The 15,489-nt window shown below is 41.7% G+C and overlaps 1 protein-coding gene across 3 annotated transcripts in view; it reads left to right on the top strand.

Moving 5' to 3' along the window:
* The window catches only part of MCCC2 (methylcrotonoyl-CoA carboxylase 2), a 63,489-nt gene that overhangs the window by 29,684 nt on the left and 18,316 nt on the right, over window positions 1–15,489 (top strand). For all 3 annotated transcript variants that reach the window (XM_002915896.4, XM_019796045.2, XM_034656330.1), the window contains exons 7-9: window positions 3,284–3,397; window positions 9,359–9,423; window positions 15,373–15,472. In XM_002915896.4, the coding sequence (XP_002915942.1) occupies window positions 3,284–3,397; window positions 9,359–9,423; window positions 15,373–15,472 (279 nt within the window). The remainder of the gene's footprint in view (window positions 1–3,283; window positions 3,398–9,358; window positions 9,424–15,372; window positions 15,473–15,489) is intronic.

Here is a 15,489-nt window from a genome sequence, read left to right on the forward strand (position 1 = left end):
AGACGAATGCCTGGGGACATGGAAAGTTGTTGGAGGTGTTTGGCCCAGGGATTCCTGTGCTTTGTGAGAAGAAGGAGCAGACACAGTGGCCGGGCTCTTCTTGGAGAATATTCCCCCTGTTTCGTGAGTGAGTGCATGGCTTAGAATTAAATGACGAGAAGATTCTGTGACAGTGGTGACTCCACTAATCTCTATTCTTTTCTTTCATTTTTCTATTCTATTTCTGTTTTATCTCATTTTGAAAATTTCGTTTTTCTATTCTATTTCTATTTTCTTCTCTTATCAGAATTTGCTTTAGAGATATTGTTTAGTGTCTGTGAGATACTTGTGACTAGAACAGCCTGTTTCTTCTTGGTGAAAAACTTGAGAATTTTGAATCTTATATACTTAATAATTCCAGCTCTTGTTTCTTAAATTTTATAACAGCTTTATTAAGATATAATTAACATACCATACAATGTGCCCATTTAATATGTACAGTTCAGTGGTTTTCGGATATTCACAGAGTTCAGTCAATTTTAAAACATATTCATCACCTCCAAAGGAAATGTCATATCCATTAACAGTTACTCCCCATTTCTGTCCAGTCCCTCCAGTCCCTGGCAACCACTCATCAACTTTCTATCTCTATGGATTTGCCTATGACACCTTTCCTTTGAAAGGGATCATATAATAAGTGGTTTCTTGCACTTAGCGTGATGGTTTCAATGTTTACCCATGTCTTTTGGTTTTTCATTACTGTCTGGGATGGTACAGAGTTTTCTTCATGGTCTGTCTCCCGTGTCTGGAATAGAGGAATGGTTTATAGGCAGATAGGTTGCAGACCAGCAACAACAGAGTACTCTAAACAAAGATTGTCCCAAGGTTTCCGATGTGCCTGCATTGCACTTACTTGAGGTAGATGGTTTGTGGTCTCTGTATTAGTTATCTAGCACAGCAAAACAATTAACCCCAAGCTTGCTAGTTTAAAGCACCATTTATTACCCTGCAGGGTCTGTGGGTCGGAACTCTGAGCACAGCTGAGCTGGAACCCCCAGTGCTGAGCTCAGGTGGCTGCAGTCCTCTCCAGGCTGGACTGGGAAGGATCTGGCCCAGTTGCTTACGTGGCTGTGGCAGGATTCAGTTCTCGGCAGGCTTCACTCACTTGCTCGTGAGCTGTTGGCCAGAAGCATCTGTAGGTTCCTTCCCAAGTGGGCAGCTGTAGCGAGCAAGTCTCCACATGTTAGCTGGCTGCATCAGAGCGAACAAGCAAGTGGGCAAGAGAGGGGGCTGGCGGGGGGTGGGGGTGAAGACATGGCCTCTCAGAACTGGATCACAAGCGTGACGCTTGTTATGATCTGTGTGTTAGAAGCATGTTACCAGATCCATCGCACACTGAGGGGATGGGATTATACAGGACGTGAATCCCAAGAGTCCAGGGTCATCGGGGGGCCGCTCTCTGTTCGTGTGAAAGAAGTGGATTGCCGATATCCTTGGTTTTGGAAGTACTGTGGAAAAAACCACATTGGAATTGCACTTAGGAATGTGGTGAAATTCCCTGGTGTAGATGCACCAATAATTTGTTAGCTCTTCACTTGTGAAACTTCTCTACTAAATTAGCAGATGTTTTCTCCCCCTGAGATGGCGTGATGGCATTCAGCTTCATTACCCTCATTTTTCTCTTCCTGGCTTTTGACACCCAAATTTGTCTTTCTTTGTTCCCCACCCACATCACCTCCCATCCTTGGTCTCTGAATATTTGCTGACAAGTTGCTGTTTTTTTCTTTTGCTTTCGTTTTGCTGTCATGGAACCCTGCTATGCCTGTTTAGTTCTGTAGGTCTTACTTGTGAAATTTGCGCCTTTTTAGATTTTTACGTCACTGTGACTTTTATTTCCTTGCCTTTTTTTTTTTTTTTTGGATACTGAAATAGTTTGAGCTTTACCTGCTATTCTTGTACAGAGAACAGGCTGGTAAGTTGAAATCGTGTCCTTTACTCCTAAATCCTTAAAGAAAAAGCCCATAAAATATTTCAAACATGCAGAAAGAACAGAGAATAGTGCAATAACAATGAAACAGTCATGGACCTTCCGCTTGGATTTGTAAAGTGTTAGCATTTCATTTGGTTTTTTCCCTCAGATTTTTAATGAACTTATTTATTCACAATTCGTTCATCCATTCAAAATGCGGTGTTGATGGATGTGTTGATTATTTGCGTATCTTCATTTTTGTGAAGACTGTTACAGTGAATGTTTTCTATGTTCCTTTCCTTGTGCGAGAGTTTTTCTAGCTATAGATATTTTGCAAATAAACTTCTGGGTGATTGATAAGCAAAAACGATACATTATAAATACTTTTATGACATGTTGACAGTGAACTTTTGCAGCCATTTTTAATAACATGTGAAATAGGGAAAAATGCTTTTCGTGATTCCTATTTAGATGGAAAAATGTTAACTCACACTGCTTTGCATTTTTGGGTTAATACTAGTGTAGCATTTTTATTTCAAAATGGATATTTGGAGGACTCTAAGAAAACTGATGAAATATTGGAATTAGTAGCAAAAAGTGCTTTCATGTGGTAATTTAAGAAAATGGCCATTACATATTTTTCTTATTTTTTTCTAATATTATTTATTTCTACCTAAGGGTTATCAGCCAAACCCATATTCATTTTTCTTTGTGTCTTATTAATTTCAAGGCAGGAGTTTTCTTAAAAAGGTTTATTATGAAACATTTTAAACACGCATAAAAGCAGAGAAGACAGCGCTGTGGACTTTCAACATACCCAACACCCCGGTCCCACAGAGCTGACTTGCTTTTGAGCATGATTTTCAACTGTTTCAAAACATTAGTTTTCTACTCAGAACATACCATTTTCAGGGTAACACAGAGTATTAACAGTCCTTTGGAGAATTATTTCAGTATTCCCATGAGGTAAGTGGCAATTGTTGAGAAGACTTCTTATTAGTTTTGACACAGTTTTGCTGACTGATGGGTGGGTTGTGGAGTTTCTTCTCTCCCCATTATTAGTCGATCAGGATAACATTCTAAATGGCCAGTCCTTTCTCCAACAGGGAGACTGTCCATAAATTTTGGAAAATGTGACCTAAGCCCTTCAAAAGGCTTTGATAGAAGTAGTTAAGGAGCTATTCCAAACACCAAGAGGACCATTTTTAAAAGGAAGTATAGGGACCAGCTAGTAATATCCTCTGGTACTGTGACATTTGTGGGTCCGTAGAGCCAGAGACTATAACTAACTGTTTGGACCTCACGTCGTGGGTTTCTTATATGCTTGGATTCCAGATAGCGGTGGTCATGGGCTCCTGTACGGCAGGTGGTGCTTATGTACCTGCAATGGCTGATGAAAACATCATTGTACGCAAGCAGGGTACCATTTTCTTGGCAGGACCACCATTGGTAAGAACATAGTCTTGATTGATTGATTGATTGAGATAAAATATACCTAATATAAAATTTACCATTCTAACCATTTTTTTTCAGATTTATTTGTTTATTTTGGAGAGAGAGAGAGCATGAGCAGGGGGAGAGGCAGAGGGAGAGAATCCTCAAGCAGACTCCCTGCTGAGCACAGAGCCTGACATGGGGCTCGATCTCACAACCCTGAGATCATGACCTGAACCAAAACCAAGAGTCAGATGCTTAACTGACTGAGCCACCAGGCACCCCCATTCTAACCGTTTTTAAGTGCAGAGTTCTGTGGCATTAAATATATTCACATTGTTGTGCAACCATCACCACCCTCCTTCTCCAGAATGTTCTCATCTGCTCCAGCTGTCCCCACTAAACATTAACTCCCTGTTCTCCCCAACCTCCGCTGCTCCTGGCTACCAAGATTCTACTTTTTCTATGAATTTGACTACTGTGGATGTGTTGTATAAGTGCAATCATAGAGTATCTATCCTTTTGTGATTGGCATATTTCACTTAGGGTGATGTCCTTAAGATTCACCATGTTGTTGCATGTGTCAGAGCTTCCTTTTTAAGGCCAAATAATATTCCATTGCATGTATGTACCACATTTTGTTTATTAACACATCCATCAATGGACTTTTGAGTTGCTTCCAATTTGGGGGTGTTATGAATAGTGAGTATACAGATGTATCTGAGTCCCTGCTTTCATTTTTTAGGTTTATGCTCAGAAGTAGAATTGCTAGATCATGTGGTAACGATGTGTTTAATTTTTTGAGAAACCACTTCACTTCTTTTTATTGCTGAATAATATTTCATTGTCTGGATAGGCAGCATTTTGTTTATCCATTTATCAGCTGATAGCCGTTCGGATTATTTCCAGTGTTTGGATATTCTGAATAACGTTGCTGTACACCTCCGTATCCAAGTTTTAAATGGATATGGATATGTTTCCCTTTATAAGGTTTATAGACCTGTGAGTACAGTTGCTAGGTCACATGGTAGCTCTAAGTTTCACATTTTGAGGAACTGCCAAATTGTCCACGGTGTATTTTACGCCCCTGCCAGCTGTGTGTGAGGGTTCTGATTTGTCCATTTCCTTGCCAACAGTTGTTACTGTGTGTCTGTGTGATGATAGCCACCCTAGTGGATGGTATCTCATTCAGGTTTTGATTCACAATCCCGAATGGGTAATGATGTTGAGCGTCATTCTTGTGCTTGTTGGTCATTTGTTTGTTTTTTTTTGTTTTGTTTATTTTTTAATGTTTTTTATTATATTATGTTAGTCACCATACAGTACATCCCTGGATTCCGATGTAAAGTTCGATGATTCATTAGTTGCGTATAACACCCAGTGCACCATGCAATATGTGCCCTCCTTACTACCCATCACCGGTCTATCCCATTCCCCCGCCCCCTTCCCCTCTGAGGCCCTCAGTTTGTTTCTCATAGTCCGTAGTCTGTCATGTTCCTTGTTGGTCATTCATATGGCTTCTTTGGAGATATATCTATTCAGATCCTTTTGCCCACCTTTTAAATTGGGCTTTTTGTCTTTATTGAGTTGTAAGAATTCTTTATATGTTCTGGATACAAATATTTTCTTTCTATGGATTGTCTTCACTTTCTTGGTGGTATCTTCCTTTGAAGCATGAAAATGTTTAATTTTGATAAAGTTCAGTTCATGCATTTTTTTTCTCTCTTTGCTGTGTTTTTGGTGTCGTATCTGTGTAGGCTTTGCTTGTTGCAAGATTATGAAGTTGTAATACATTGGTTTCTTCCAAGTTTTATAGTTTGAGATCTTACTTATAGGTCCGTAATCCATTTTGAGTTAGTTTGGGTAGGACTTAAGGAAGGAATCCAACGTCGTTTTGTATGTGATATGTAGTTGGCCCAGCATCATTTGTTGAATGGTTGATGAAATCAACCTCTACTTATTTTTTCTTCTATCTCAGTTGCATTCTTGTTTGCCTCAGGGTCACTAGAAGTTGATAAACCAGGTGCTTGCCCATAATTTGTCAACTTTTGTGTAAAACAGGGCAAATTATACATTTGTCAGCTTGTATATGCATAAAGAAACTCTGGACAAGATACAGTAAACATAGTTTTAATGCAGAGGAGATGAAACAGGGCGAGAGAGAGACCTTTGACTTTTGTGTGTGTGTGTGTGCTGAACATAAACATTTTGAGACCTTTGACTTTCTGAGTCTTGTGAAAATATTACCTTTTCAAAAAGGTTAAGTTAAAAAAAAATAAAGGAACAAGTTAGCATAGCTATGAGAGGTACTCCAAATTTCTAATCCTAGCAATCATTATCAATCACTGGTTGGGCCGGCTACATAACTGCAGACCCCAGTGCAAAATGAAGATATGAGACCCCTTGTTCAAAAAGGAGGAACAAGTACTGTTAAAGGTACTAAAATATAAAACATTTTCCTTCTGTGGTACCTTTAACTGTCTTGGTGCTTTTTATTTGCTATTTAAGGACATGCTCCTTCAAGCATAGAATACTCCTCAGGCATCTGCGCCTCCAGTGGGCCCACCGTTCAACTGCTGGTGGACATGTGACCCCCCAGGGGTATGCAGCCTTCATGCCAGGATATGTTTGGTATCCAGATGGGCGAGGAGCAAAAAGCTATCCCTTAGCTCCCACCCCCACGTCCGCCGAGTCATCTGCTGGAGAGAACACCTTAGCACCGCCAGCCCAGGATAGTGATGGTGCTGCTGTGCTTCACCCTGAGACATCAGGGGGTGCAAGCCTGATCCCTGAGCTTCCCTTTGCCCATGACAGGCCCCCAGTGGGGACAGGTGTAATAGTTGCTAGGCAGGGGTGGGGAGGAGCAGATAGAGCAGAGCCCAGGGCCTATGCACCAGTTGGCAGGGAAGCAGGGAGCCAAGAACCCTTTCCAGAAAGATGGTAGGAGGCAGACCAGCCAAGAGCTGAGGCTCTGAACCCCAACACACATGCCCCATTGTCTCATCAGACTTCATTTATGGAACACATACTCAAAGATTAAATTAGAATTCCAGTAGGGTAACCACTGAGCATTAAACTCCAAGCACAAGGCCCTTCTGAGAGTGGGACCCTGTGCACCCTTACTGGTGAGCCGCCTGTGTTGCAGGACTGAGGAGTGGATTATGTAATCTTAGGCTCTTCCCCTCTCCTCTTTGGTCAGCTCCATTCCAGTGATGTTCAGTAATACAGTCTTCACTCTGCTATGCATGTGTCACAATCTGGGCCCAGACTTGGAAGGGATAAAGAGAGGGTAGGTGAAGACACAGGTAATTACTACATCTTACAACAAAGTATCCGATTATTTAAGTGACATCTAAGAATATTATATGGGGAAGGAGAATGTCAAGAATACTATTAAACTGTAATATACATACAATGGAATATGATTCAGCCATAAAAAAGAATTAAGTTCTGATACATGCTACAACATGGATGAAACTTGAAAACATTATCTCATAAAAGGAAACATTTGACACAAAAGGAAAAATATTGTATAATTCTGCTTCTATGAAATACTTACAATAAGCAAATTCCTAGAGGCAGTAAGTAGGTTAGTGGTTTCCAGGGACCAAGAGGAGGGTAGAATGGGGAATGACTATAATGAGTATGGGCTTTCTTTTGGGAGTGATGAAACTTCTGGAATTGGGTGGTGGTGATGGTTGCACAACCGTATGAATATACTGAAAATCACTGAATTGTATTCCTTAAATGTGAATTTTATGATACGTGAATTCTATCTCAAAAAGTAAGGTTATTACTTCAAAAGTCTGTCAAAAAAATCATCTTTGCTTTTGGAATAATAACACAAATTTACTAAAAAGAGCATGTTAAAAAGAGCTTATGGTTGCTCTGATGTGATATATGTATATTTTGCAAATGATTATGTTTATTTTTAATAAATTTATTGAGGATCAGGTAAGCCTGAAGAGCCACCAGTTTAAATGGGATAAAAGTCTGAAGGCATTATTCAAAAGGCCTGTGGTGTCAATTATTCTTTGATATTTTTCTAGCTATAGGTGATACTTGTCATTGGTAAATGAGAGGAGAATTCACTTAGAATTTCCCTTTGTCTAGTAAAGGGTACAAACTTTCAGTAGTTTTTAGGTGTTTTTCCTTAAAGAATGAGTAAAGATAGGACTGAAATTTGAAAACACCTGTTTGGGACTGTAGGCAGCATCATGATACTGAGAGAACACTAGCCGTTCCCAAGAGAAGAGTTTGTCTGAAGGGTGCAGTGCAATGTCTGGTCACGGGTGCCGATTTACCTTGTACCTCAGCAAGGAGCCATTTAGCAGCCGAAGTCGGCAGTCCTCTTAGAGAACTGAACTCTCTTCTGTAGTCTGCCACTGAAAGACCGTGTTTACAGGTTAAAAAACAAAACAAACAAACAAAAAAACCCAAAAAAACAGCAGCTGCTGCAGTCTCATCTGCTCAATTTTAACGCTTGTTTTACTGACAATTGGAAAAGATTCCATGCATAATGTGCGGTTGAGTTGCGATAGCTTTCAGTTGCTTAAAGTGGTTGGAAAAGTGCCTAAGAGTAAGACAAGTTTTTGAAGGAGCTTTTTGTTCTTCTGACTTTTGAACTTGATATTTAGTAGAATGAGCTGTTTTTAATTTTTATCATCCTTGCACCTGTCACAGTTTCAAACATGCTGTGGGTGTTCAGTAAATATTAACCGGTGACGAATCCTTATTTTATCAGTTGATATTAGTCAGATCCCTGGAAATAAACAGAGGATATCGGTTGTTTATTCCTTTTTACAACTTTAAATATCCAGATACCTCTTATAATTAGTTATTGTCTGGGCCAAATGCTATTTTACACTGAATATTTTAGGAAGAAGAGAACCAAGAATTTGGTTCTGTGGGTGGAAAAATTGGAAGTGAAAATTTTAATTACTTTTCTCTGTGCAATAATATTTTGTTTAAGACAGAACTTTTGATGTACTGAATAATAAGTCCTTTCTATGCTGCAGTTTTAGATAAATGTTCATTGTTCTAATACGATTCTTTCCAATTTGAAGAAGAAGAAATCAATCAACCCAAAGAAGTAGCAATCAGTAAGCAATTCCTAAGGGCTCAGGTTGGCATTTGGCACTAAATGATTTTTCTGTTTTCCTATTAGAATTTCTCAGGTTGTAATTAAGTCATTCTTAATTTATTACTTGAGGTTTCTTTCTTTTTGGTCGTATTCTGCTGAATCTTAGATGTAGGTAATCTTAGAGATTTTTTTTTTTTGGCATCTTAAAGGTATTGCACTTTTAAGAGTTTGTGATAATTACTGCAGTTTTTCAGGATAGGCCAAAAACAGCATTAATTCACTAAATTTACTGAGCGTTCAAAGGTGAATACATCACAGTTACTGCCTTCAAGGCACTCACAGTATAGAGGAGAGAAGAGAGACACATGCAGATTACTGACATGCACAGTCTGGCATGTGCCTGTTCGAGGTGTACAAGGATGTACAAGGAGTATTCTTGGACCACAGAAGGTAAGAGGAGAGTGGGCTCTCAGGCTGGAAATACCTTGATTCAACTCAGGTTCCATCACTTGCTTGGGGGCTGTGGGGAAATCGCTTAGTGGCTCTGGTTCAGATTTTTCATCTGTAGACCAGAGACAGTTTTTTCTAGGTTTGCTGGGTGGGTGGAATAAGAAAACAGTCTTGGGGCTCCTGGGTGTCTCAATTGGTTAAGTGTCCGACTCTTAGCTCAGCTCAGGTCTTGAGCTCAAGGTCTTGAGTTCGAGCCCTGCATTGGGCTCCATGTTGGGTGTGGAGCCTGCTTAAAGAATGAAAAAAAAGAAAGAAAACAAAATCTTCAGCTGTGTGGAAGAAAGAGTGGTAGGCATAGTCAGGTTAGAAGACGTGCGTGTTAGGTAAGTGTTTTTATTTCTCTGACGGGCAGAACTCACCACTGACTTTTATCCTCGCTGTAGGTGAAAGCCGCCACTGGAGAGGAAGTGTCCGCTGAGGACCTTGGCGGTGCCGATCTGCACTGCAGGTGAGACGGAAGCACTTATTGCTTTCCGGGATTCATTGTTGTCCTTTTGTCTGTTGAAGAGAAAGTTTCATTATTTTTTCTAAGAGTTAAACTTGCCAGAGCCGACCACCGTTGATCTGTTCTTGAGCTGCTGTTTTAGGGTTCAGTTCTTTGAACTGTAGAGTTGCATTTCTAAGCTAGACCATCAGCTTGTTTGTTAGAGCCTAGGAAGACTGGAGAACAGGTTTCTCATTTCTTTAACAGACATCTGTCCAGCTCCTGTTGTGTGGCAGAGACTGTTATAGGTATTCAGGATTATGAGATGGACATTGTCTTTGACCTCAGGGAGCTGAACATTCTAATCAGGGAGGTGGGTGATAAGTTATTACCAAAAAATGATGTAAATGTGTACGTGTGATAAGGCATGCAAAGAAGTATAGGGAGAGTGTATAGACGGTCAATCCAACGCACTGGTGTGCAGGTGTTATGACTTTTTTTGTTTAAAGACTTTATTTTATTTTTACAGAGAGAGAGGGCACGAGTGGGGAGGGGCAGAGGAAGAGAGAGAGAGAGAGAATTCCAAACAGGCTGCATGCTCAAAACGGAGCCTGACACAGGGCTTGCTCTCACAACAAGATCATGACCCGAGCCCAAATCAAGAGTCGGATGTTTTACCGGCTGAGCCATCCAGGTGCCCCATACATTGTTAAATTAATATTTGTTAAGTGGAACACAGAGTGCTGGATGGTGAGCTGTGGTTCAACAACAGACCACAGGAGAAATTGAAATGGACAAGTTTATTACTCACAGAACCTGGAGGAAGTACACGGCATGCCTCGAGGGGCCACGCTGGGAGCGTGGGAGGAAGAGGCAGAGTGCAGACAGAGGCAGAGCCTGAGCATGCTTTTTTCTTTTTCTTTTTCTTTTTTAGATTTTATTTATTTATTTGACACAGAGACAGCCAGTGAGAGAGAGATAAGCAGGGGGAGTGGGAGAGGAAGAAGCAGGCTCCCAGCAGAGGAGCCCGATGCGGGGCTCGATCCCAGAATGCTGGGATCACGCCCTGAGCCGAAGGCAGATGCTTAATGACTGAGCCACCCAGGTGCCCCCGAGCACGCTTTTTTCTTAGGGTCCCTGATCGGAGCACTTGGGGGTTCCTAGGCTAAGGCTAGCTTAGTCAGTTCAAACCAAAAGATTGGCATTTTGTTAAGTTCCACGTGGGTCTTGTGCACAGAAGGCATTCAGGAAGGAGCTGGGAGGTGGAGGAGACTGTTGATCGCAAGGCTTGTTGGGGAAGTCACATCAGGACTTAGATGTGCTTGTGAGTCTGTGGCTGCTGTCTAGCGCCTACGCTTGCATAGGCGGACTGGAGGCGGTTTAAGGTCCCTGCAGTCCACTCAGCCACACGAAACAGATGACCGGGCAGCCATACCATGGAGTAGCTTAGCTAAACTCTGAAGAGCAGGTAGGTAACATAACAGCTGTTCTCTGGGGAGGGAAAAGTCTGGCTTTGTGGCCTCTGCCAGCGCCTCTGTGTAAATGGCCCCACCGAGGCTGATTGCAAGGTCCCAGCAGGACACCACTGAGCATGGAATCAGGAAGAGGCACACGCAGTTGGCTCTTGTGAGTCAGCCCTGAGCTAGCCTGCATCGTGTCATTGGGCCAGTCGCTTCAGGTTAGAGTTCAGAGGTAAGAAGACCGTCTACCTCCTAGAGTGTTGTGAGGATAAAATGAGGTGATACATGTAAGTTGCTTGAAATAATACCTGCTTTAAATAAGTACCTATTAATGTTAACTGCCGTTATTTTTATTGTTGTTAGGAAACCATTGTAATTAGGAAACCATTGAAGAGTTTTAAGGCGAGATATGCTATTATCAAATATTTCAGTAGAAAAAGTCACTCTGGCTGCTAAACAGAACATTTAGGAAGTTGGCATGAGTCTGTCTGAGGGACCAGTCAGGGAGTTTTATCTGTAGCAACAGGTGAGAGGTGCTGGTGGCTTAGATGGTTCTGGTGGTTGGGCAGGTGGGGGGAGTGACCAGGTTCGAGCTCTGTTTTAGAGATAGGTTTGAAGGACTTGCGGGTGGGTTTCATACAAGGGGTATAGGAAAGTGAGGTGACAAAGATGATGACTGGGAAAGGCTTCACTTCCTGAGATTGGGAAGATGGGAGGAGGAGGAGCTGTGGGGATGGGGCAGGGGGATTGGGTGTTCCTTTTGGACCTAAGAAGTTAGAGGTGCTTGAGCCATCCATGTAGGCATGCTGGCTGAGTAGGCAGTTAATTGGGAAGAGTCTGCAGCCCAGATCTGTGCTGGAGATCTTTATCTGGGAGTGATCAGCGTAGAAGTAGAGCTTAAACCTGTGGGAATAGATGAGCTAGCTCACCTCGAGCTGGGTGGAAGTAAAGGAGAGGGCCCTGGACCGTACCCGAGGAAGCCAGGCAGAAATGGCAGGTAGGCCTAGTCATTGAGCTCCTGGCAGGTGCATAAACCTCTCTTTGTGCTGCCAGACCTCAAACGCATGGAGGCAGGTGGCTGTGAGAGCCATCTAGTAGGTAGGAGAAGAGCCAGGTGTCACATTTCTACTTTCCTGTCAAAGAACACTGCTGAGCCTTTAGAAAAGTTATGTGAAGGACCTACATTTGCCTCAATTTCCCCTTCATTCCTGTCTCACTGAGTGCTTACTGTGGGTAGATTGATGGCGCTAAGTGTTGGGAGTAACACGGAACAATTTCAGGCCTGGTCCCTGCTCTCAAGGATTAATAATGTCTTTATGTAAATAAGAGAAATACAAAGAACTAAAAAACAATTACAAAATGAATATGCTAGCATGCTTCTGGTTTTCCAACTAGAGGTGAAAGGAGGAGCGGTTAAGGGAGTTGTGTTGGGGTTGGCCGAGAAAAGCTTCGGACGAGCCTGAGTTTCTGTGTGCATGCGGAACAGAAGAGCACTTGTTTGTTTACGGTGAGCACAAGTGTGCAAGTGGCCGTGCTGCATTCCCCTCTGATTGCACTGACGGTGGCAGGGAGATAGTGGCGTGGGCGGTTCAGCCTGGAGAGAGGTAGAATTCTACCACAGGTAGAATAGGGTGAGTGGGGTACAGGACAAAGTGGGCTGTCACTGTGGATGCTTAACGAGGAGATGAAGATAGTATTTGAGGAGCATTAAATTAGAAAAATTTTTTTGACTAATTAAAAAAACTTATCCGGTGCTCATAAAAGCTGTAGGCGGTATGCCAAGTTAGGGGTGTAGGTTCTGGAATTCATCTTCTATTTGCCTTACTTACTACCCTTGTGAGTAGACAAACTAGTTAACTTCATTGAGCCTTCACATGTAAAGTGAAGATAAGAATCGTTCCCACCTCATAGTACAGTGTCTGGTACCTGGTAAGTGCCCTATTAACACTAGCTATGATTATTCATAATAACCTGTTTAAAATCATGGGACAGTGATTAGGTGGTGATGGCCTTTTTTTTGAACAGTGTGATAAAATTTACTAGTCACAGATTACTTTGGGTTTCTTCTATCTTTGTAAATACATATTTTAAACCTCTCTGATTAGCCATCCTGAGGAATTAATTTGACACAAAGGCTTCTATAATATAGTGTCTCATCAAAGGTTTCCCTTTCCTGCTGTTTTGGTTAATACTAGGCAGTTTTTAAAAGAAAGCATATTATTTTATTTTATTTATTTATTTATTTTTAAAGATTTTATTTATTTATTTGACAGAGATAGAGACAGCCAGCGAGAGAGGGAACACAAGCAGGGGGAGTGGGAGAGGAAGAAGCAGGCTCATAGAGGAGGAGCCTGATGCGGGGCTCGATCCCGTAACGCCAGGATCACACCCTGAGCCGAAGGCAGACGCTTAACTGCTGTGCCACCCAGGCGCCCCAAAAGCATATTATTTTAAATATTTACTGATTTGGAAGTAGTTCCTTCTGCTTCTCTTTGCTTTCTGAATTATTGCAGTATAGCTAGAAGTCAGCAGTTATAGCTGGTATGATGTATAAAACATTTAAAAGATATGGTTATGGTTTCACCCACTTATGGAACATAAGAAATAGGAAGATCGGTAGGAGAAGGAAGGGAAGAATGAAGGGGGGTTAAACAGAAGGGGGAATGAATCATGAGAGACTATGGACTCTGGGAAACAAACTGAGGGCTTCAGAGGGGAGGGGGGTGAGGGATTGGGATAGGCCGGTGATGGGTATTAAGAAGGTCACGTAATGCATGGTGCACTGGGTGTTATACGCAAGTAATGAGTCATGGAACATTGCATCAAAAACTGGGGATGTACTCTATGGTGACTAATATAACAAAATAAAAATTATAAAAAAAAAGAGATATGGTTAGTTGTAAAATGTCAAAAAAACTGAAGGGTCTACCATTTGCAAAGCATTGGGGGGCTATAGTGAGGAGTAAACACGGTCTCTATTCTTATTGAGAAACACCCAATCCAGAGGTGAGAGTGCCCTGAAACCACCATGAGAACCCAGTTCTAAGAAATTTCTGTTAAGGGTTTGGTATTTTCCCTGGACAAGACATCACAATTTAGATTGCTGCAGGTTAGTTCTTACTCATAAAATGAACCAAAATTCTATTTTTTTCGGTACATATTTTTGTCTGTCTTTACAGTTATTTTATTTATTTACTTAAAAAATTTTAAATTTAATTCAATTTAAATTTAATTTAAAAATTTAAAAAATTTTATTTTTAAGCAATCTTTATACCCATCATGGGGCTCGAACTTACAACCCCAAGATCAAGATTTGCATGCTCCACCAACTGAGCCAGGCAGGCACCCGAACAATTATTGATTGATTGATTGATTTTAGAGAGAGAGTGCATGTGTGTGTGCACGTGTGCACACAAACAGGGGAGGGGCAGAGGGAGGGAGAGTCCTCAGCAGACTCTATGCTGAGCGTGGAGCCCATCTCGGGGCTCAATCCCACGACCCTGAGATCACGATCTGAGCTGAACCAAGAGCCCAAGGCTCAACCAGCTGCGCCACCCCGGCGTAGTCTTTTTAATACTATGTTATAGAGTCAGTATATCTACATATGAGCTAAAAACCCATCTAATCAGAGCAAAAGTAATAAGCAGAGCAAGCCCATGCTTCATTCACATTAAATTTGAGATTGAACAGGAACTTCTGTGGCCGTTATCACAGTTCTGTTATATCAATACTCATTTTTCCCATTGATTTGAGGGACAGGGTCTTCGAGCCTTTGTGTGTTACCCATGACAACTTACTCTTAAGGTGTAACTTTGTAAGTTAGGGCCTCAGCAGCCTCCCTGCGACGAGAGACCGTAGTTGGCATCTTCATTAGGAGCTCAGCTAGCTACGGACACTTCACTGTTATGGACTACGTCTGTGGTTGTTGAACTTTACTGTATACAGTTTTGTTGGAGGTGCATGGGATGAGCATTAAATAGAAGTCCTCATCAGCAAGGCTCTCTGGGCTAGTAGAGGAAGGTCAAGATTGAGAAATAGAGGGGCGTCTGGGTGGCGCAGTCGTTAGGCGTCTGCCTTTGGCTCAGGGCGTGATCCCGGCGTTCTGGGATCGAGCCCCGCATCGGGCTCTTCTGTTGGGAGTCTGCTTCTCCCTCTCCCACTCCCCCTGCTTGTGTTTGCTCTCTTGCTGGCTGTCTCTATCTCTGTCAAATAAATAAATAAAATCTTAAAAAAAAAAGAAAGATTGAGAAATAGAATGTATGGATTCTTACATAGGTACTGAGGGTCCTAGGGCCAGATACTTAACTTAGGTAGACCTCATTTTTTCCTGTTTATAAAATAAGGGTAATACTGTTCTGCTAGGGACATTATGAGAATCAAGCTGGATGACATTTATTAAAGCATTTTGGAAGTAAAAATGATGTCATCCTTCGATGAGAGCAGATCTTTATGGTTTAAGATATTTATTTTCCTTTTCCCTTTTCTGATGATTTTGGTGTGCTTTACTCTGTAGAAAGTCTGGAGTGTCCGATTACTACGCTCTGGATGACCATCACGCCCTTCACCTAACTAGGGTGATTGTGAGGAATCAAAATTATCAGAAGAAATTGGATGTGAGTTGGTCGTGTGT

The sequence above is a fragment of the Ailuropoda melanoleuca genome, chromosome 3, assembly GCF_002007445.2.
Source record: "Ailuropoda melanoleuca isolate Jingjing chromosome 3, ASM200744v2, whole genome shotgun sequence".
Lineage (NCBI taxonomy): Eukaryota > Metazoa > Chordata > Mammalia > Carnivora > Ursidae > Ailuropoda > Ailuropoda melanoleuca.